This window comes from Pleurodeles waltl, chromosome 5, assembly GCF_031143425.1.
Source record: "Pleurodeles waltl isolate 20211129_DDA chromosome 5, aPleWal1.hap1.20221129, whole genome shotgun sequence".
In the NCBI taxonomy this organism is placed as follows: Eukaryota; Metazoa; Chordata; class Amphibia; order Caudata; family Salamandridae; genus Pleurodeles; species Pleurodeles waltl.
In genome coordinates this window covers 63,016,224-63,040,686 of record NC_090444.1, presented here as the reverse complement: position 1 = coordinate 63,040,686, position 24,463 = coordinate 63,016,224, and the positions used below count along the sequence as shown (strand labels likewise).

At 48.0% G+C, this 24,463-nt stretch overlaps 1 protein-coding gene across 2 annotated transcripts in view; it reads left to right on the top strand.

Moving 5' to 3' along the window:
- Window positions 1–24,463, top strand: part of LOC138295339 (low density lipoprotein receptor adapter protein 1-B-like) — a 216,157-nt gene that overhangs the window by 132,745 nt on the left and 58,949 nt on the right. For both annotated transcript variants that reach the window (XM_069233570.1, XM_069233569.1), the window contains exon 3: window positions 9,151–9,263. In XM_069233570.1, the coding sequence (XP_069089671.1) occupies window positions 9,151–9,263 (113 nt within the window). The remainder of the gene's footprint in view (window positions 1–9,150; window positions 9,264–24,463) is intronic.

Here is a 24,463-nt window from a genome sequence, read left to right as displayed (position 1 = left end):
AACATCCTTTTTCCAATCAGCCAGTGAGGGGTGGTCTGAGGATTTCCAGCCCTTTGAGATCAATCTTTTGTAAAGGGCCAGGGTTAGGTCCAGGAAACGCCCTCTTACTTTCCCGTTTAATGCTGCCGGCCTGAGACCCAGTAAGCACAGTTCCGGGGTAGGGAGTAACTTCGTACCGAATAGCTGGGACAGAATAGACAATATCTCCTTCCAACCAACCTGAAGCACTGGGCACCCCCACACCATATGGTCAAAGTCTGCCTCACCCCCCCGACATCTTGGACACGCCCTGGGGGGCCCCCCGTATATACGGAATAGTCGGTGCGGTGTTAGGTACGTTCTGTGCAGGTAATTATATTGGATGTATTTTAACCGCGCATTCCGTGTGATCGTCTGGGGGTATGCCAACGTTTTGTTCCACTCAGGGTCAGACAGTCCCGCCCAATCGTGCCTTCCCATCGCTCCCTCAATGACTGCAAGGGATCTAATATGGATTGTAACTGGGTTCGGTATATTTTGGTTATCAAGTGGGGCTCCTCCCTCGACGTCAGTAGGAGGTGCAATACTCCGTGAGGAGTGGGTTCAGCGTTTATCGTGCACCAGTGGTCCTTCAGTGCGTGCACTAACTTCCCGAAGAGCAGGAACTGACCCCGGGGAACACCCACACCCGTTAGATCAGCAAAGCCCCTCAGTACCCCCCCCCTCGAATAGTCCACCCACTGTCTCAATCCCTGCACCCGTCCAGGGACCGAGTCCCAGGCTTTTCGGTCCTTTCCCCCCAGACTCCATAATCAGTGCCGAGAGCGGTAAGGCCGGGGAGTATGGTGGGCCCACTCCTACTATCTTCGCGCATCTCTTCCAGCATGCCATTGCGACTTTTAACATCATGTTGTTTCCAGGCAGGACTATTTTCTTGCCTGTCATGTGTGTCGCAATCCGTGACGTGTCCATTACCCCCTGGGTTGTCCACAGGTCCAGGTGTCCCTTGCCCGCCAGCCAGCCGGCTACCCACTGTAGTTGGGATGCCAAGTAATAAGCCTCAAAGTCGGGGGCACCCAGTCCTCCCATGCGGGTCGGCCTACAAGTGGCCGTGAGTGCAGTGCGTCTACGTCCATTGTCCCAAATTAGCTCTCTGAGCAGTACGTTCAAGTCACGGAACCATACCGGAGGGATCAACAATGGTAAATTGACAAAGTAGTAGAGGAGTCTTGGAAGCATGATCATTTTCGATAGTGCCACTCTGGCCATTATTGATAACTTCAGGGAGCGCCAAAACCCTACCGAGGACCTCAAGGATCGAGTCGCTTTGCCAAGGTTACCCTCCCTGAGATCTTCCAATTCGTGGAATATTTGAATACCCAAGTACCTGAAGGGCCGAGGGGCCCAGTTCACGTCTGTCGGGCATGTTGGTGGGCGCTCGCAACCTGAGGTCAAAGGGAACACGTATGTTTTGCCACAGTTTAGGCGCAGTCCCGAAACCACCCCGAAGTCCTCCAGTGCCCCAAGTGCCCAAGGGATACCACTGGGACCGTCCCTAAGATAAATTAATATATCGTCAGCGTAAAGGGAGACAATGTGTTCACTTGGCCCCCACTCGACCCCCCTACCCACACCCCCCTCCCTCCACCGAGTCGCCAGGGGCTCGATAGCCAGGGCAAACAGTAGTGGGGAAAGGGGGCACCCCTGTCTAGTGCCACAGAACACCGGGTACGCCCTGGAGATTGTTCTACCCGTCCTCACCCTTGCTAGCGGGGACGAGTACAACAGGTCCACCCATCTAACCCAGTTTTCTCCCAGACCCATTTTTAACATCACCGACCTCAGGTAGTCCGACCGAATTGAGTCAAATGCCTTCTCGAAATCCACCGCCAACAGGGTCCCCGCCAGCGGCCTCAGTTCTTCGGGCATGTGTAATACAGAGAAGAGTCGCCTAAGGTTTAAAGAGGTGCTGCGACCGGGAATGAAGCCATTTTGGTCAGCATGTATCAGTGTGGACATGTGGGGAAGCAGTCGGCCGGCTAAGATCCTGCTGAGGATCTTGAAGTCACTATTTAGCATGGATAGCGGGCGGAAGTCGGACACCGAAGCCTCCCTGTTGGCTGTCTTGGGGAGTGGGACTACCAGCGCCTCACGTAGTGTACATGGTAGCTCCCCCTTTTGTATTGCCTCCGCATACATCTCCGCCAAGCAGGGAGTCAGTAAGGATTTATATTTCTTGTAAAAATCCATAGGAAGGCCATCTGTACCAGGGGTCTTCCCAGGGGCCAGCTGCGTTATGGCATCATTTATCTCTTCCATGGTCACTGGCCCTCCTAGCCTATCCCTATCCTCGAGATCCAGCACCGGTAGGGGGATCCGTAACAGGTAGTTGTCAAATGTCGCCGTCTCCAAGTCGTTAGGTCTTCTATACAGGTGTGCGTAATAATCCCTGAATGCGTCATTGATGGGGCCTGGGCATAGCCTACGGTTTCCCCTTCTATCCAGCACGCTTGTGATGGGTTCACTATCTCCGTTTGGCGCACCAACCATGCCAACAGTTTACCCGACCTCCCCTCCTCAGATTGTATGGATGCTAGATATTTTTGCATGTCATGGCATCTTAGTCTTTCTTCAGCCTGTGAGTGTTCTCTGCGTGCTTGATTATATTTTTCATCCTCTTGCGCTGCAGGGCCCTGTCTTAGCTCCCCCTCGTGTATGACCTCCTCCAGGGCGGTTAGCTCCCTCTCTAGTGTGCGCCTCACTCCCGCCGACTGCCTGAGACAGAAACCCCTCGTCACCACTTTGAGTGTCTCCCACTCCACCGCCCTGGAGGGGGTGGATCCCTTGTTTGTTTCAATGTGTTCTGTTAGGTGGTTGCGCAGTGCCTCTCTATATGCCTGATCTTCGAGTGTCGCAGGGGCCAGTCTCCATGACGGGATGGGCGGCCTGTCCCGTGATACCCTCATCGTTAGTAGTAGAGGGTTATGATCCGATATTGTGCGAGCAAGGTATTCAGACTGGGTCATATCGCGAGCCAGTCCCGAGGTGCAGACCACCCTATCAATTCTAGTGTGCACTCGGTGGAGGCCCGAGTAAAATGAATAGTCCCTGGCGGTTGGGTGCTGCACCCGCCAGACGTCCACTAACCCCCAAGTACTCAACCACTCAGTTAGATTTTGTGCTGTTTTAATTGATGTTGCCCCTTGGAGCGGTGGGGTAGACCTATCCATGTTTATATCTAGTACTGCGTTGAAGTCCCCTCCTATTAGTACTTCCCCTGTGCTCTGGCGGGTGAGGTGACTTGATAAGTCGATCATGAATGGGATCTGATCTTGGTTGGGGGCATAAATGCAACTCAGAACTAACGGGATCCCCTGTAGTTTCCCCTCCAGTATCACAAACCTTCCCTCTTTGTCAATGCTGGAAGACTCAACCGTCAGTGGGACCCCCGCTCTAATCCAAATCAGTGCGCCTCTAGCATAAGCTGAATACTCCGTGGCAAACACCCGCCCCCTCCACCTCCGTCTTAGTTTCTCTCCCTCGCCCATTGCCAAGTGGGTCTCCTGCAACATTGCTATCTGCACCCCCCTTCTCTTGAGGAATGATATAACTCTGTCTTTTAGCCGGAGTGCCCATCCCCCTGACATTCCAGGTTATAAGGTTGTAGTCTGTCATCCAGTGCTTGGGACCTGCTCGTGGCAGGTCTGGCGCGCCCTTGATCTCAATAGCCTCCCCCACATGCCCACCCCTCTACTGTAGTCAGATTTCTCCACCCATTTAGCCGATTTAACTTGTAAATGTAAACCCCAACTCCCAAACCCCAGGGCGCCTCCGGAACTGTAGGTTGCCCAATAAACTGTGCTATAATGCAACTTTTCCAAACACATAACTGCAGTACTCGCTAGCCAAGTCGGACAGGCAAGAGTCGAGTCAGGGGGGGGAGCCAGGTCCGGAGGGGCCACTCGCTCAAGCAGTGTGCTATGTCTCTGGGCGCCGCTTCACGTCCGGGCTATACGAGCTCGTCGGCTGTCTGTGGGGGTCACACTCGGTGCTGGCGATAGGCCCTCCGAGTCCTCGGCAGAGGACACCATTGTATCATCGGACTCTTCTTCGGTCCCTCCTCGGGGGGGGGGGGGCACCTCACCACCCACCCGAGCCGCCGCCTCTAGGGCCGCCCTCCTGTCCGTTTCTCTCTGCGTTTGCGTTGGTGCCAACCGAGGGTGGTCACTTGATCTCTTCCCCTTCGGGGCTCGGCGGGCTCTTCTCGCTCCAGGGCTTTCACTTGCAGGTTGCACTTTTTGGGATCCACGCCTCTCAAGCCATTCCCATGCTTCCTCCGGCGATTGGAGGAATGTGGTCTTGCCCTCCACCATCACTCTTAGCCTGGCCGGGTATAATAGCGAATACTGGATCCCTTCGTCTCGCAGGGCTCTTTTGACCATTAGGAATGAGTTTCGCCTGTTCTGGACCTCCAGCGTGAAATCCGGGAACAGTGTAACTTCCCCGTTCCCTACTTTGAACGGGCCCGTCTCTCTGGCTTTCTGTAGGAGGATGTCCCTGTCTCTGTAGTGCAGAAGTTTAGCGATTATAGCACGGGGGTCTGCCAGGGGCTAGAGGTCTCGATGGTACACGATAGGCACGTTCCAGGGTGTAGAAGGGGGTCAGGCATCCCGGCGCAACCACCTCGCTCAACCATTTCTCCAGAAAGCCCACCAAGTTTGACCCTTCGGTCCCCTCAGGGAGGCCTACCACTCGCACATTGCTCCTCCTGTTTCTTCCCTCCGCGTCTTCGGCACGTTGTTCAAGTCTTGCCACTCTGTCGGTCAATGAAGTTACCTCCGCCGCTATGTCTTTCTGCCTTGGTACGATGTCCGCTAATATGGTTTCCGCTTCTTTGACCCTGTCAACCAACTTGTGATGGTCAGCTCTCAGGAGCCCCACCTCAATCGCAACCTGGTTGATGTCACGTTGCAATGTTGATTTGGTATCCTCTATGGCCCCCAGTATCTTGTCTAGGGTGTCCTGAACTTTAATTTGTGATTGGTTTAGTGAGTCCGCTTCGCTCACCCCAGGTGTCAACTCGTGGTCCATGGTTCTATTCTTGTGACGGCCCTTGGGGGGCATCGGTCCGGCAAGCAGGCGCGCCTCGGGGGCCCCGGCAGACGGCCCGCGCGCGTTCGTGTGAACCACAACTAGGATTGTCCCTTCTTTTCGGACTTTGGAGCTCTAACTTCTACTCTCTGTCCTTTTTGGCCGAACTCCAAGAGCTCCGCTGGTTGTGTCTAAATTGCGGCTCCCAGGATGGGGGGCACTCATGCAGTAGGTCGCTGCTAATTACTCCCTATTTCAGCCCCAGTGCCTTTGTTCGGATTTCCAGTCAGGCCCTGCCCCGGCAGCCAGATCCAGGCGCCCGCCACAGCCAAGGCCCAGTCATCCATCCAATGGGGCACTCACCCACTTTCCAGTCCTCTTTCCGTGCTCAAGGGTGTCCACCTGATCGTGTTCGTAATCTTCTCTCCGGAGTCAGTTGTGCCCCAAGACGTCCGGTGGCTCCGCGGTCCGCGGTCCCCTCACGCCAGACAGTTGACCCGGGGCCGTCCGTTATGCGCACCTCTCTCAAGGCGCAACACATGGGGATCCGTGTTCAACTACTGAACCTCCACAGATGACACACTCCGTTAGGCAGCCCATCCCGTTGCCTTTTCCGTGCCCAGGTACTCCAATTGGGCCAAGTACAATGCCCTCAGGTCGGCTCTGGCAAAGGTGGGGCCGTTACGCCCGCTCCGTCGCTTCCGTTGAGGGCTTACACCAGGGAGGGCCCCCAGTTCTCTCCAACTGCATCAGGGGCCCCAGGGTCCGCGATCTGGACTCGCGCCGCAGTTGCGAGCGCAGCCGCACCTGGTCCGCCCGCCTTGTTCCTGCTGCTGTCGGCCGCTCACCACCGGGCCGCGGCTTTCAGCGAGGGGAGGGGCCGCTAGCCTCCCCTTGCAACGGTAAATTCAGCCTCCGACGCGAGCGCCGATGGACTCTGGCCGCCCGCCTCGCTCCCGCCGCGGCCGACCGCACAACGTCAGGCCGCGGCTTCCAGCAGGGGAGGGGCCGCACGCCTCTCCCCGTAACGGAGCAAACTGCACCGCCCGCCTCTCGCCCCAGGACTGCGTTGGGGGCCCAATCGCGCCTCCCGGCGGTCCGCCGCAGGGAGCCCACACTCCGTGAGCAGGCGGCCCGGACCAGCGCGCTGAGAAGGATTAATCCGGCAGGCCCCTCTGGAGCTAGATAATCAGGCGTCCGCCATGTTCCGGACCCTGGCCACGCCCCCTTTGTACCTCATTGTTATCAGTCTTTTCAGTAGTAGTATCTTTTCCTTTTTTGTTCTCAGTTGCATGCCTTATATTTCTCTTATTCTGAGTGTAGACATGATGGGGGTGTCCTCTCTTGAACTGCCTGTTTGTTATACAAGCTCTTTTGCTAGAAGCAGTTTGCACTTGCTCCTGATCTCTGTTGGTTTAGCTCGACTGTTGGAATGAAGCTTGACATGATTACCTTACACAAATATATCCTGCCTAGAACTCCACCCTCCACACACCATCCCCTGCTCTGATCTTCACTAGTGCTTTGCATCGGTGCTCCTGTGATACTGATCATTAGTGCACGTACCCCTCCCCCCACACACACATACACCCACACTCTTACCCACACATACACCCACACTCTTACCCACACACATACACACACACTCTTACACACACACACACTCACCCCCCCACACACACACACTCACCCCCCCACACACACACTCACTCTTACACACACACACCCACACTCTTATATACACACACACACTTACACCCACACTCTTACACACACACACACTCACCCCCTACACACACACACACACACTCTTACACACACACACATACACCCACACTCTTATATACACACACACTTACACACACACTCTTACACACTCACCCCCTCCACACACACACACACACACTCACCCCCACTCTCTTACACACACTCACCCCTCCACACACACACTCTTACACACACACATACACCCACACTCTTATATACACACACTTACACCCACACTATTATACACACACACACTCGACCTCCACACACACCCACACTCTTACACACATACACTTACACACACCCACACACTTACACACACCCACACACATACACCCACACTCTTACACACACACCCACACACACTCTTGCGCACGCACACACACACACCCCCACACTTTTATATACACACACACACTCACACAGAGACACCCACTCTTACACACACTCACCCCCACACACACACACCCTCTCTCATGCAAACACACACCCTCTCTCTCACACACACACACACTCACATTCTCTCCCCCCGCTCTTTCTCCTCTCCCCCGCCCACCCATCCTTCTCTTTCTCTCTGATGATTTTTACAGAACCTTAACTAATTGAGAAGACGTCCCAGTTCCGCCGCTGCCTCCAGTTGGGTTCCCTTCCAGGTCATAGGTTTCTAACTTGTAATTTGCTAAAAGCGCTGGCCGAACGGGACCAGGCTGCCTTGTTTCTGCCAGGAGCCTAGCAGCAGGCTTAATAATTTAATGTTTTAACTTTCTTTACATTTTAAATGAGACTTTTCTGGGCCAACCACACTGGGATTTAAAGCTGCGTTGTGGTCATGGAAAACTCTGGTTGTCGAAGCATCTGCGCTGTGACCTGGTTTTGGAGCGCACTGGGAGCTGCCCTGATGGACTGGTGTATTGGGGGTACCTTACCTCGTCTATTGGGGGTCAGAGCAACACTCACATACTTTATCCAGGGAGGATTTCTACCTCAGCTCATCTGTCGAAAGTTATTGTTCTAAATGTAGCTATCCTGAGTTTTCTGCTCCAAAATTAGATGCTCACAAAAAATATAAATGAATTTCAGGGAGAAATTCCACGCAGCAGGACAAAACTCAGACGAGTAAAATATCTTGTGCCCCTGCACTGTGCACCAATAAAATATTGATTTAATATAGAAACTAGGTTTTTGGTGCTCTTGCACTGGTTGAAAAGGTATTTTGAATGATAACATGGCAAAAGGGAGGCGCAGAAGGGGTGTTACATGTAAGTGGTGGGTGGAACAACATCCTAAGGGGTTTAACCCACCACCCCTTCGTTGATGAAGTGGTTGCAGAGGCTGGATGTTAAATGAACAGGCAGGCCGGCGATCCGCCCCCTTGACTCCCAGAAAGAGTCAATCTCAGAAGTTGCTCAGAATTTACTCCTCCTTGGCCTACAGGGGTCTGGGGCTGATGTATAAAGCCCTATATCCTCTGCAATGGCGAGGTGACTTTCCTGGGAGGCTCTCAGCTCTCCTCTTAAACTTGGAAGGACTAGCACCAGCGGAAAAACTAAGGGGTGAGAAACAGGATGAGAGAATAGTCTGAGCCTCCTCCTTGTGCACAAAGGACCAATGATCTGTCCAATGAGCAGAGGAGACACAGAGGAAACTTTTCAACCCCGGGAAGTGCCTGGTTTGACATCTTCTTGATTTTAGTCCCGGCGTTAGGCAAGACCTTTTGATTTCACAACATTGAGTACATAATATCCTTATTTATATAGGTTTTCAGCCAGCCCTCTTCATCCATCGGTCTGGTGTTGTGCCCTGCTACTCAACAGCTGTCGTGTAGCTGGCCAGCTAATTTGCATTTCAGAAATGCACATTCTGACTGTTCATAGCAGCCTGTGCTTGGCATCCTATAAGTATCAGAGTCTACTGATCAAGCATTTCTTGGCTTATCTCGCCTCTGTCAGCTACCTAAAAATGTCAGTAATTGACTTACAGGACTGGGTGCTCCAGTGCTCTGTCACCTAAGAAACCTCTCTGCCAGGTTTCCAAGCAAACACAGACACGTTTATTGGTGTCTTGTTGCCTCCAACAGGAGTTCAGGAATTTAATGTTTAAACTGGGTTAATTATTGAGCTGTTGGCAAGGCTTTATGTATTGCCCAAGTCCCCAGTCTCTTCTCATCTGAATGTAGTTTCCATGGCTCACAATGGGCACTGGGCCATTTGGGCATACCTTATCAGGCGAAGTAATAAGGGTGGCAGACAGAGAAGTGCCATGTTTGTCGCTGGATTAACAGCTCTGAACTGACCTCTTTGCTTTCTCTCTTAGGCTAGAGTGGGAGCCAAGAAGTTCCAGAAGGTCACCCTCACCGTCTCCCCGAGAGGCATTGTGCTGCAGGAGTCCGAGAGCAACGCTCTGATCGAGAACGTCTCCATATACAGGTATGTGCTAGGTCTGGGAATGACTAAGCCAGCTCTATGGCTTAGTGAGCTAATGTTTGTTGTTGACATCTGCAAAGGCCTCCAAGTCCCAGATTTGAATCCTGGCCAGCAAGCTGAGCCTTTGGTCCATTTGGGTTTGATAAAATGAGTACCTTCACATCAGGTATGAGCTTCATGCTGCCTACTGGACTCGGACATGGGAAAAAAGCAGTTGTATGATGCATTGTCACTATTGGTGGGAGTTTCTAATTTCCCTAGATGCTTCTGTAGTTTATTTACTTATTATAGTCTTGTTATGATGTCAGAATATGGCTGTAATAAGAATATATGTCACTTTCTGCATGTAATAGTGAGTTATAAGTGAGTAGTTGTGTCATAGCACTGCTTGCCACCCTTCTCGTCTAGGAGGTGCCCTCTTCCCTCCACTGTGACCTGTCTACCTGGCATAGGAGGGAGGTCAGTCCATAGTCATATTTCCTAAAGAAGTCCTTGTAATGCGACATCCCACCATGCCCCCCGCCATCTCTTCCCACTGGTAAGAGAGAGCGCTCAAGGAGGTTACTAGTACTTGGGCAGACTGTAGGTAGAATACAGCTGGAGACGGGTCAGCAAGGCAGTCCCCTGGCCTGGGGCTTGTGCAGAGCCTTCTGACTTCCTGCTTAGACTTCACACGTAGCACTGTCGCGTCTGCCTGGGTGACACTCTCCGCCAAGGCCCATTTGGACCATATTAAATGTGAAGAATGCTAGAGGGGATGTAAGAGAGTACAAAATGAGAAGTCCAAGATCTGAGTAGGGAGCCATGGGAAATGGTTTTGGTTCACTTACGCTCCATATTTTTACTATTCACCACCCCATGCAGGGAAGCAGTCAGGCATTTGACATTTAGATAGTAGCAATCACATGGCTGTTTGGTCCCAGCTAGATACAGGAGACCAGAAGCACCCACTTATTAGAAAGGATAATGCAAGTTACCTGGGGGTTCTGTGACCTCTTAAAAGATCTCTGCGGTCACTGATCTGATAAATGTTGGAGGTATTTTATCTCAGATAATTTATTTAGCCGTCGCTGTTGTCAGTGTTTTATTTTTTTGGGTCTGGCTTTTGCCAAGACATTTTGATTGTTTGTTTTCAGCCAGTCCTGTAAATCCGTTGGTCTGGTGTGTCATTCACAGGTTTTCTCTGCCCACTACAGTATGGGCAGTGGGACAGCCTAATTCAGCCACTGGCTAAATTTGCTGTGGTGCCATTTAGCTTTTTCACAAGAAGCACATCGACTCCCAAAGTAGTTTCCTTCATTGTCATGGACTACTATGGCAATATGTGCTTTTTGAGACCAAAAATATTTTTGCTTTTATCATCTGCTTTTTTTTTTTTTTAGTTTTCGCTTGCGCTGTGGTTGCGAAGTCTATTGTATTCAATATAAATCCTAAAAGGGGCTTCCTTTTATTGGTTCCTGTGCTTGCCACTTTTCCTCCATTTCTGTTGGCTGTAGCATACTATTTTCCTGCATTTACTAATGCTTGTCCCTTGTTCGTCGTGCATTTGTTCTTATCAATGTCCAGAGGCCCAAGTACAGTTTTCATCCGCTTTTATGGAACTTTTTTAATTTTTTTTCCTTTTTTATGTTTTGCCTGCACAGCCCTTGCTTTGTTTGTCCTCTTCCCATCTCACTTTTTGTATTAATAGTTAAATTACCCCTGGAAGGCTCACTACCCCTCTACTTCCCAGCTTCTCTTATTATCCTCCTCTTCTGCGTGGTTCTCTTTTCTTGCATTTTAAATGGGGACTGACATTCACACCGAGTCACTGCTCTGTCACTGATTCTAATGAGAAAATTGTAAGGGTCATACACGTGTACATCTGCTGGGAGCAAACCAGTGCACCATGGATTCTGTCCACCTATGGGCCCTGACTGACCATGATCTGCAGAAGGTAAGGCACAAGGTCACCCGTAGTTGTTTACAGTCTGTTATCACACATTTGTGTGTAAAATAATGTAAACACTCACTTTAGGGCAGTGCTGAATTTGTAAATAAAAAGGTGCTGGTGCCCAAAGCCCTCCTCTTAAACATGCAGCTGCTGTAATTAAATGTGTGAAGACGGAATACTGAGGCAGCGTAACTCTGAAGCCATCTCTGGCCTCTTTAATCCATTTACAGCCACTTCCTGCCCCTTCAGCTCACTCTAGCAGCTTTCTCCCTTTGTGACGCTTTTTCGTTTTTCGCATTGGTTCCAGGTGTGTTGCACACACACACAAAAGACAGTAAGGAGCTCATTGGTCAGGGGTGCCGATTATCCTGCTGTGCTCTCTCCCCTCTTTAGTGCCCACTCCCTACCCAGTACTAACTAGTGGTTTCCAAACGCCCGCTCTATTCCGAAGCTTGCACGGTCTATCTTGCTCATGCGCTCTCTGGTTTATCTTTTTGCAGTGTTCAGACTTTTTTCTTGGTATTGTCCTAGGATGGTCCCCAACCTCCCTCCCCCCTACTCCTTCATGTCATTTTGAACCCCCATGCTTCAATTTGCTTGCTCCTTTTTTCCCACTATTGCTTCCTCCCTCCATCCCACCACTGCTCACCAAGCTAAAACTTAAATCCACCACAAATAAAGCAAAGACAAATTAAAAACCGGGGCAAATAACGCCGATCAATTGTTTTTTGTCACTACATGTTTATTCATTTACTAGGGTTTTTTTCAATGCTTTCCTAATTTTCATAAATCAGCATCTATTTATGACTATACTGCTTGATCTTAAAAATGCATAAAATGTCATCACCAGTGTTATCAAACTTGTTGGGTTTGTTACAGGGCATGTATGATGCATACATTTAATTGCACTAGAACTGGCTGAAGTTGTCATGCGTTGACATTGGGTCACTTGGCAGCTAGGAATATTGGCATTATGATCTTTTCATATGCAAAAAAAGGTTGGCATTACTCTTTCTACATGCATGGTACTAACACATTCCATCAGGTACCTGTAGTTAATTATTTTCTGGTTGATTACTTTAGATTTTCACCTTTTCTGGACTTAACTCTTGCTTACTGTGTCCCCTGTGACACTTTTGTTTAGTGCCACAGTATGTGCTCTCGGCCCTAAAATGGTACTGGTAAAGTTGTGTACACCCAACTGGTCTGTTTACCATTCCTATAATGCCATAGTAGATGGTGCAGAAAATGCACCAGTGTCACAGGATTAAATGCCAATTGTGGTCTGCAGTGTTTGGTTACAAAAACATGGCTGTGAGGAACACGACTGTGCTCTCTAGGCTGCAGTTTAAAGGCAGTGCAATAGCACATTAAGAGAAAGTGTTTTTTCCATGTAAGTACCTTATTTTGATATGTTACTAAGGGTCAGATGTAGCAAGCAGTTTTGCCCATTCTGTGTCTATGGGAAAATGTGTTCGTAAATATGGCCCCAAGTCACTTCTAAAGCATGCTTGGTAAGCCCACAAGACAGGACACCTAACATGTAAAAGAGTGACACACTATATACTCAAACAATGTATCCTCACAGTAACTGAAGGGCTAAAAGCTATTTTCACTGTGCAGGTTCTAGTACATTTTCTGTAAAGCAGGCCTGGGTGTGATTAAAATATTTCATTCTCCATCACTGCCTGGAAAAATACCACAAACATCAGTCAAACCTTGTTTCCTCTTCATTTTCAACATCTGATTTAACAGTGAAATTAGATTGTTAATTTTTGTGAAAAGATAAGTTTATAAAAACATATTTCGGTCTTCCTGACCAAGAACTGTCTTAAACCAGTTCTGCCACTCACCGCACCTCCAGAGCTGGAATAGGCGTCCTCCTCTAATGACTCCGGCCCAGGCAACAGTGGCCCGTCTCCGAGCCCAGAAAGGAGACGGTGGTGTGAACTGTTAACCACTTTATCATGAACTAGCTGTTTGGGAGTGAACAGGAAGAAATGACAGCTGTCAAATTCGTTGTTCCTCAGAAGCAAAACCCTCAAAATGCTCTCCTTGCAGCAGCACAGACTCTATTTAAATTAACCAGAGGTTCGGAGTGGCTTGATGAAGGGAATTAGGAACGGTGCTGGGGGAAGGAGAGCTGAAATGAGGGGTCTGCCTTTAGTCAACACCCCTTTCACACTCTTAGATACTAATTGTATTTGCCAAATGAATAACCAGCCCTTACCAGTGGAAGGAAAGAAATGGGGTTAGCGATTTATATTGTTCAAGCTTTCTAATGTATTCACATCACAGAGAGCCAGCTTGTTGATTTCTTTTCACAACCAATTTGTTAATCTTTAACTGTTCTGTTCCTTCCACTAATAAGCAGTTCCTGAGTTGCACACATTATTCTGGTTCACAAGACTTTATCAAGCAGAGCTATTACATCATCACGTCTTCAAATCACAACAATTGTTCAAAGTTCAGAAATTCTCCAAAACCCAAAGTCTGTAAAACAGTTTTCCTCAGTTGTCAAAGCACAGTTTTCACAATATTCCCTTTTCTGGTGTTAGCTTCTTGCTGCTATCCAGTAGGGCGCCCAACACCACTCTTCCCAGTAATCCTTACTTGAGCTTTCATCCTGTGCTCACTCTGCCACAAACAGGAGCCCCAGTGTGGACCACCGTCCTGCTGGGATCCCTAACAAGCGGTTCGAGTGGACAGGGGTCGCCTTGCATAGTTCGCCATTCAAGATGGCGCCGATATGTGGGCGCTGCCCCCCAAGAGCACACCCACGCCCATTCCTCTCTCAAGATCTCGCTCATCAATTATTTTAAAACAGTGCGAGATGTGGCCTGCTGTTCTTAAAAAGGAAAATAGGAAAACGTTTCAATATGAAAAGACATTATGAATCACACGAGCATCCACGGGACGTTCCCTGGATTGTATTACAAGTGCTCACTTTCATCATCCATCAACAAACAGCTGTTTATAGTAGTGTCTGGTTTGATTCCTAGCACTTCCTAATATTCCAACTCTTAGGAGCTCTAAACGCGCTTGGATAGTTTATGTTCAGAACCTTTGTGCACTTACTGCACCGCCTCGGGTGATTGGACAGGGAAGGTGACAGAAAATGCAAGAAACCGCAGATCTTGCTCCTTTGTCGGGATTTCGATGGCTGTTTCCCAGGTCCCGGCAGCAGCCTTAGCGCACCTCGTTTTACTGGGGATGCCAGGAAGGGCTTCTCCTGTTCCTTCCCAGGACTATCAAGGACAGCCAGTCTGGAGTTTCAGTGGGGGAGAGAAAGAGACAGGGCCCTGTTTGGCAGGAGTATAGCTCATCTAAATAGGGGGTGTTTCAGGAGCTGAAGACAGGTTTGCCTGCTGGTGGCAGAATAATGAAATCTTGAAACACGTGTTCCGGATAATTTCCCAGCACTGCAAAGATTAGGTTGCAAAAAGAGGTGGAGGATTGTGAGAAAGTAGTTAAGATTGGGAGGCAGAATTTGACTTATAACTGTCTAGTGCACATAATGCATCTGGCACCTCAACCACATATTACACCCAAAGAATAAGGTCCCAAAGGAAGAAAGAAGACACCGGATACCTGTCTCCTGCTGAATGCAGAGGTCTCACTCGAGGACTCCGAGCTTCTGCTGGTATCTAGGGAATGGTGCTGCGTTGCAAGACTCAAGTACTTGGCCTAATGTTTCCCTAGTTCAGAGACCCAAAAAGCAGAATGACTCCTGACTCCAGGATGTTCCATCTGGCCTCTGAGGACAGGGCACTGGAGGAGATCTGGCTGGAGAGTGACCTGGTTCCTGCAAGCCTTCTCTGAGGAGCTAGGTGCTAAAGGGCTGACCAGAAAGAACTTTCCCAGCAGTTGGAGAAAAGTGGGAGTTATTAATTGTTTCCACCTTTGGAGGATCAAAACAAGGAACTGAGGCTTTGCCATGGAGGTTGCTCCCATGTGGTCATAGGATGCAGGTTCCTTCCACTCTCAGCTTTTTGTCGCACTGCAAAAGGGTTCAGTAGAGCCTTGCCTTGGCTATAGCTTCAAGGCGTGCACCACTGCAGGATTATGAGAACCCAAACTGTTTTTAGATCCGAAGGAAAACCTTTGAAATAGGGTGAGGTGGCAAATCTGTCTGACCAGTGAAACTCCTTTTGCAGCCACAAACTCCCACTAGGTCTCGCTCCGAGTTTTTCCCACAAAAGACATGGGAGCTCAATGAGGTTTTCAACCTTGCCCAGCTGAAAGATTTTGACTTGGTCTAGGAAACCAAATTAGATTTGTTATTATTGCAGATATGCAAGTAGGAAAACTTCGAACAGGTTATTTTGTTCTTTTTAAGGATATTTTGATATTAAAACAAACTTTTTTTTTTTTTTTAATCCATTATCTACTTAAGAATTCCATTTTGTAGCCCAAGGGTACCCATGGCTAAGTCAATGACAGAAACACCTATTACATTGCTCTCCTGGAATGTAAACAGACTAGAGGATAAATACAAACACAGAATGGCTCTACACTGTATCGAGAAACAAGCCCCAGACGTGGTTCTACTTCAGGTGACCCACCTTAAAGGGAATTCATGTCAGGCCCTGAATAGATGGGGATACAGAATGACTGCTCATGCGGAATACGCAACTGGTTTAAGAGGGGTCGGCATCCTAACACGCAAAACATTACCATTTAGTGTCCAACACACCACATAGCTGGGATGTGGCAAAACAAGCCGGTTAACATCAGATCAGTTTACATGCCTCCACGGCTCCGAGATGCTACACTCCCAGAATTGAGTGCACTATCTTTCTTCCGCCCGGAAGGCCTACTGTTGATGGGGGGATGACTTTAACTTAGCATTTGATGATGGGATCCATTGTTTACCCTCGAGATTGGCAGGGTCTGTCCGGTGGCGGATTTTCTGTCAGTTCTTGGGCTTGTGGGTGTATGGCACTTTCATAACCTGACGACACAACAATACATGTTCTACTCTGGGGCACAAGGGGGTCCTTTCTCGTATTGACTGTTCTTACACTTGCACTATTTACCTCACACTTCAGCGAGCTCCGCCACTTAGCTAGGGGAATTTCAGACCACTCGCCCTTGTGGGCGGTGTATGGGTTCCCAGGTCGGCTACCTAGACATGATGTTACACTCAATCCTTGGTATTTCAAGATACCCCGAATAAAAGAGGGTCTCTGTGAGACCACAGAGCACTACTTCAAGGAAAATGAGGGATCAGTGGACTCTGCGCAAACTTGTGGGACACATATAAAACTGTAATAAAGGGACAGGGCCTTTCGTTGATCACAGGCCATATAAAAAACAAGCGGGTACAGCTAGAGACGGAGAGCGAAATAGAAGACCTAGAGGCCATGCTTGCCAACCAGCCACACAGGGACATTCAGCATGTGTTAAGCCTTAAGTAAAGGGAATATAGAGAGACAGCTCTCAATGCAGCCAGGATTAGCCACCTTGCAACACCACACCACCTCTATGAAGTTGACGACAGAGCCAGGAAGCTGTTAGCCTGTCTTGACATGCGCGAAAGAGCAAACCGCTGGGTGTTGGAGGTGCAGACAGATACTGGAGAGCGAGTAGGGGGGGAGGCAGGAGGTTGCAACAGCCTTTTCCAACTACTGTCCTCGACTGTATTTGCCGGTCGTCAATCCTACAGCTAAGGGCTCGCACAAATTGCTAGTTGATATACTGCTATTGAGACTTTCAACCAATGATAGAGTATTGCTCGAGGAAGACCTCCCAGAGGAGGAAATAGAGCAATACAGGAGTTAAATTCCGAAAAAGCAGCAGGCACCAAAGGAATCCCCATTGAGCTCTATTAGCTTACAGTGGCCAAAATCGCCCCATACTTGCTTAAAATGTTTAGGGAAAGTCAAGACTCTCGATCCCGTCCCATAGATCAACAACTGGCCAATATAGTGGTCATACATAAGGAGAGTGAACCACCCGACTGTTGTGCCTCATACAGGCCTATCTCATTATTAAAAGCAGAAATCAAAATATTAGCTGTAGTCCTGGCAACTCGCCTGTTGCAGGAAATTGACACACATTCGCCCTGACCAGTCCCACTTTATGCCTGGAAGAAACACTGCTCGCAATCCGCGACGCCCTGGTGTCCTCTAGACGCTAGGATGGCCTTCAGCACTCTTGAATGGTCTTTTCTCTTTGAGGTGCTACTCAAGATGGGCTTTGCACCGCAATTCTGGAGGTGGGTGAAGCTCCTCTACACAGAACATTTGTCCAAAGTTACAGTCAATGGGGGGGTCTAACACCCTAACTTCCCCACGTTCTGCCTCCGGCACGGAACCCATCAGGGTTTTCCACTTTCATCTTTAATGTTTGCTCCCATTTTGGAACTGCTAGCGGCTTGGATACGACAGGATCCCTCAGCTCTGGGACTTTGGTGGACAGGGGACTGGGAGGACGGGATTTCCCTATATGCAGACGATATATTGGTATGTCTCTGACCCTTGACAGGATCATGCAAATACTCACCCAATTTGGCACCTACTCCGGCTACATTGTCAATTGGAAGAAATCCTTAATATACATTCTCCATGGAGATGTGCCGTGGTAACCCCGTGATTGCGAGGCTAGGGTGGTCTGAGAGGTTTTTTACTACTTGGGAATCTGCCACCAAAGATCCCAATCAGTTCTACGCCTCCAACCTAGTCCAGCTGCTTACACGTCTCAGACAAGATGTCCACCAATGGAGAGCACTGCACCTCTCGCTGCGTGGTAGGGTGGCCCTCTTCAAAATGATGGCACTACCTCCCTTTCTGTATGCGTTACAGAATACACCCTATTCAGTCCCAGTATTCTCCTTTAAGGAAATTGAATGCGAGATGCAGTTGTTGCTCTGGAATGGGACCTCGCTACGAATCGCCCTCAGAAAACTGACACGATCGTGGTATAAAGGAGGCATCTCTGAAGTACTGTTGGGCTGCGCAGTTAACAGTGGTTCACTACTGGTTGCAACTTCCACCAACTGAACCCGCCTACCAAATGGATAGACTGTTCATACGCCTGGGAGTTACAAGAGAGCCATCCATGGGGGAGTTTGCCCCACAACCTTCACTGGCCCCACTACAGTAACGTTAAAGGTTTGGCACACAACTCTCAGGGCACTGGTGTGAACTGATAGACTTACTCGGGCTACCCCTCTTTGGGACACTGTCAGCTTAGGTACTCTTGGTACACAGCCTGGTTTTGTTAAATGGGATCTTATTGGTCTGTCTAGGGTGTGAAACCTTTGGGTTGTTGAGGGGGGAGTAGGGGGGCTTATTCCTTTCTAAGATTTACAAAATGAGTATTCGCTATCACCCACTGAAAATGACTTATCTACAAACACGACAAGCACTACTGGCAGCTCTTTCAAAGGGCAAGGTACTCCTGGAGGCCTCCCCGTTGGAGGACAGACTCCTTGAAACCTATATGCTCCACAAAATAATTTCATTCACCTTCCAAAAAATAATTTACAATTCCCCGATACCCAAATTCACTTGAGAGCGCAATCAGAGCAAGACTTTGTAAGTTTTGAAGACGAGGAATGGAAGGAAACACAGGCATCCCCCGGAGAAGCGGCCATGCAGTCCGGGTTTCACTTGGTGCAGCTTAAAACCCTACTCAGGGCATATGTTTCAAGCACCATGTTGGTAAACATGGGCAGGGCCGTCGATGATGTCATAGACGCTGTGGTCCGACAGGCACCTTCTTTTATATTTTATCGAGCTGCCCTGTGCTACAACAGTATTGGATTGCTGTGATTAATTGTATTACTGCTCTTTGTGGACATAATACGGAACCCAGCGCCAAATTGTGCCTCCTTAATATTTGGGACATATCTGATCTGAACAGCATGGACTGCATATGGGTCACCCTGGGGCTGATGGGTGCCCAAGCGCAACATTGCACGACTTCGGGGGGTGGGGAGGGAGGGTAATCACAGCCACAACTTAGAAACTGCAAAACTGATATGGACTGGTGCATGTTGGCCGAAAAGGGGGTAAACAAAGGGGTAATTGGAATTAACATAGAGGAAACCTATGTACTTTCAGGACTGAGTCTGGCCTCGATCTAATGCTGGGCAACTATTTCTGCCTTCTTGGGAAGTAATGGATGGGCAGGAGAGGAGGAAATTAGAGATTTTCAAGAGATTGTGGGGTGAGGGACCACTGTCTTCACGATCATTTTATTGCAGTGTACGATCTTTTGAACTTTTCTATGTTGTTTTGTTCGGAGACTCAAACTAATAAACAGAAATTATAAAAAAGAATGCCAGTTTGTAATAAAAAAAAGATGGATGAGCTTGTTCTAGGTTACATGTTTATACAGGGAGTGCAGAATTATTAGGCAAGGTGTATTTTTGAGGATTAATTTTATTATTGAACAACAACCATGTTCTCAATGAACCCAAAAAACTCATTAATATCAAAGCTGAATATTTTTGGAAGTAGTTTTTAGTTTGTTTTTAGTTTTAGCTATGTTAGGGGGATATCTGTGTGTGCAGGTGACTATTACTGTGCATAATTATTAGGCAACTTAACAAAAAAAATATATATACCCATTTCAATTATTTATTATTACCAGTGAAACCAATATAACATCTCAACATTCACAAATATACATTTCTGACATTCAAAAACAAAACAAAAACAAATCAGTGACCAATATAGCCACCTTTCTTTGCAAGGACACTCAAAAGCCTGCCATCCATGGATTCTGTCAGTGTTTTGATCTGTTCACCATCAACATTGCGTGCAGCAGCAACCACAGCCTCCCAGACACTGTTCAGAGAGGTGTACTGTTTTCCCTCCTTGTAAATCTCACATTTGATGATGGACCACAGGTTCTCAATGGGGTTCAGATCAGGTGAACAAGGAGGCCATGTCATTAGATTTCCTTCTTTTATACCCTTTCTTGCCAGCCATGCTGTGGAGTACTTGGACGCGTGTGATGGAGCATTGCCCTGCATGAAAATCATGTTTTTCTTGAAGGATGCAGACTTCTTCCTGTACCACTGCTTGAAGAAGGTGTCTTCCAGGAACTGGCAGTAGGACTGGGAGTTGAGCTTGACTCCATCCTCAACCCGAAAAGGCCCCACAAGCTCATCTTTGATGATACCAGCCCAAACCAGTACTCCACCTCCACCTTGCTGGCATCTGAGTCGGACTGGAGCTCTCTGCCCTTTACCAATCCAGCCACGGGCCCATCCATCTGGCCCATCAAGACTCACTCTCATTTCCTCAGTCCATAAAACCTTAGAAAAATCAGTCTTGAGATATTTCTTGACCCAGTCTTGACGTTTCAGCTTGTGTGTCTTGTTCAGTGGTGGTCGTCTTTCAGCCTTTCTTACCTTGGCCATGTCTCTGAGTATTGCACACCTTGTGCTTTTGGGCACTCCAGTGATGTTGCAGCTCTGAAATATGGCCAAACTGGTGGCAAGTGGCATCGTGGCAGCTGCACGCTTGACTTTTCTCAGTTCATGGGCAGTTATTTTGCGCCTTGGTTTTTCCACACGCTTCTTGCGACCCTGTTGACTATTTTGAATGAAACGCTTGATTGTTCGATGATCACGCTTCAGAAGCTTTGCAATTTTAAGAGTGCTGCATCCCTCTGCAAGATATCTCACTATTTTTGACTTTTCTGAGCCTGTCAAGTCCTTCTTTTGACCCATTTTGCCAAAGGAAAGGAAGTTGCCTAATAATTATGCACACCTGATATAGGGTGTTGATGTCATTAGACCACACCCCTTCTCATTACAGAGATGCACATCACCTAATATGCTTAATTGGTAGTAGGCTTTCGAGCCTATACAGCTTGGAGTAAGACAACATGCATAAAGAGGATGATGTGGTCAAAATACTCATTTGCCTAATAATTCTGCACTCCCTGTATTGCAGTCTCATATATGGATGTATTTTGGAACTTGCTTTTGATCACTGAAATGTATTATGCAGCCTTAATTGTTGCAGTAAATGAATGTTCAGTCTTTAGTGCAGTGTTTTGAACAAAGTATTCTTGCACATAGTATTACCATTTCCAGTAGGATGAATTACGTCGCCAGTTGGTGCACTTGGCTTTTACACTCTAGTTTCTTATTCTAAAATAAGGGATGAACATTAACATCAACATAGGCCTGCGTTTGCTGACGCGATAGGGTTGAACTCGAAGAACATTAGCAGCTGGCGCGAGCCCGGAGTCAGATCTGGGCCACAATTGTGTCCCCTATACATCATCCATCCATGTGGATGATAATGTGTAGCTGGGCTGTAACTCCTGCAAGCACCAACATTGTAAAGAATGCCGATGCAGACTCTAGAAGCTGCAGTTTTAATTTTCAACATTTTGTTTTGTGCGTGGGTGCTTTGTCATACTCTGACAAAATATAGGATGAATACATTCGTTTTTTACATTGTTATTTGCAATATTTACCTGATCTGTGAAATGTGGTATTTGATATTTGGTGGTTAAGGTATCCGTCGCTAGGCTGTCCTCTGTAGAAACAAAGCCTGCATGTAAGTTGCAAGCAGTGTCGTTCATTCTGGAGACCAGTGCTGACAAATATGCCAAAGACCCGATCGATTTATTGTGACCAATGTTATTGTTACAGAGCTTGCACACACGTGCAGACATCCTACAACTATTTTTCAAACTGCACATCCTTCCTCCAACCAACATTTAGGGGGTCCCTCTAGTCGCAGCTCTGAAGGGGGGAAAGACAAGCATAGAGGGGTAGCAGTCCTTCCTGGTTATCGAATGCTCGCCTACTTCCAAAACAGCATCCTCTTCTAAAGGGAGATGTAATGACGATAGCCTTCAGAGATTTAGGGAACTGATCGCACTGATGAATGCATTCTCCATGATGGGGAATGAGAAACGCTTTGTGTTCATAAAATGTGTGGCTGTAGGTGCACATGTTCTGCATACTCCTGCCATCTAATGTTGGGTCAGACATTCCAACTTGTTTTTCTTTGAGGAAGCTTCAAGTCACAGGATGTACTCAGACTCCTCCCTTAGTTCAGAATGCACATGGGCACTGACTCCACCCTAGATTTTTTTTTCATGCCATCTGGTTCAGGCGTGCCCAGTGATGGACTGACACTTGCAGCTTTTCAGGCCTAACCACTACACTTTACAGGACTGATGGATTGATAAACAACCACTGTGTGGTTGATGGCTCTTTCGACTAAAGCACATCTATAATCCCATTCACTGGGATGTTTGGGTTTGACACCCCACTAACTAGTGCTCCAGTCTTTGACTCAGCCGGGCATCCTTCATTCACAGATGAGATTCCCTTGGATGACCGCAGACAGGTAGTGGGTGATGAAACGTATACCATTCCAGTTTTGCCCACAGTGTAATGCAAAGTATCTGGGGGCAGACCAGCACAGATTTTGCAACCTCTCCCTCAACCACAAGTCCTACTGTGAGTTTTGCCTTGCTTTCTGGTGCAAAAAGACCTGAGGTACCAAAGGGAAACACATTGGGTGCACTCGAAAATGAGACAGCAGTCACCCTCCATAACGCCCAACATCATCTTTAAACACGACCCCCTCCGCCTCAAGGATGGATAGGTGGGCCCCTCTGGTTTACCAGCAGCTCATCAACACCTGCCTCGGAGACTGTCCTAGAGTCTTCCTAAAGAATTTGACCATGAGGGGTGGTTTGTGCATCCACACCTACAGGGTCTCGCACCACCAGGAGTAGAACTACAGCACAAAACCACAGGCCGACACCCCATCAACTTAAGAGTCCTGAACCGGGCAGCAAAAGAATTGGAAGTCTCTGGTCCACTGCCACCCTCTGGCTTCGGTCGGCACCAACAAAAGGTTTTCGAGCCGAGAAATTTCCCATCAAATGGTGTTGTACCTTGACACTCATCTGAACTACCCCCCTCTCTTCCAAAGGCCACCTAACCCTCCCTTCCCCCAACTTTGGAACATGTTTCCCACCTTCAGATTATTTATCACCTTACAATGTACCTAATAATGAGCTTACTCTACACTGCACTTCCACCTTTCATCCCTGGAGCAAAACAAATACAAGGTGAGGTGGCACCTATGCACATTGTGAGCTCAGAGAGGAGCCACAGCACATCCCCAGATTCAAAGCCTCTTTGAAAGACCAGAGTTTTTTAGATGGTGACAGTATTTAGGCATCAAAGGAACACTGGTTACAGAAAAGCCATGAATGCCAGTGGAAAGGTCAGTCGAGAGATGTTTGAAAAATCGTATAGGAAAGGTCCCTAAAGCCTAAAGGAAAGCAGATGGGGGGTTTTATGAAAAGACAGAGTAAAGACCTCAACGTCAAAACCAAAACAAGGAGTCTTCTGAAAAGTCCCATTCATCTACGTCCACAAGAAAGGACACTCTTGGGGACCATATGAATACTGATTTAACTTCAAAAGATGATCGACAAAAAGGTATCGTCCCCCAAGACAAAAGATAATTCAAACCAATCACTCACGCTTCTGAGGGTTGTCAAAACAGACAGGCAGAAAAATAGCTGTGGGTGGAGCAAAGAAGCCAATTTTTACCACATAGCTACAACAAGTAGAAACATTTCCCAACAGCCAGCCACTGCAAAAGGGGTCACCCCAAGAAAGATACCCTAGAAGTTATCCACCGCATACTGGAGCACATGTGGATTCGATCATCTATATTAACTACGATCAGGAAGTGGTTACAAACGCCATCCTCTCCGGGACCTCCTGACGACAAAGGGAGTAAACTGGAGGCGCTAGGACAAAAAACAGAAGAAGCTGCAGCCACACAATGGTGCATTGTAAATTCGGTGCTTTCCTGCATAGCTATGCTCATCAAGAGAGGAATGAAATTCATTGTTCGCAACAACTCCAGTAAAGAACAAAGTTTATAAGTGAAGCCCGAAGTATCCTTTCAAATGTGTACTTGAAATTGTCTCTTGGTTTAGCTGACACGTGGCTGTCTATCTTGTATTTTGAAAAGTAAGTGCAGTTGAACATAATAGATATTCATTGAACATCTTTTTAGGTTGATGAAAAATGCACAACATTAGGAGGTCTAATATTACTTTAACAACCGTGAGAGCCTTACGAACAAGGAACTCATGTCAAAGGGACTTTTCGAACAAGAAAAGGTCAGGGTATTGAAGCTTTCCCCGCCTCTTAATCTGCATCTCAAAGACAAGGTACACCAAGTTCTTATCACCCGTGAGGACAGAGGCAGCCCAGTAGAACCCAACAACAGCAGGATGTGTCCGAGGGAAAGGAGAC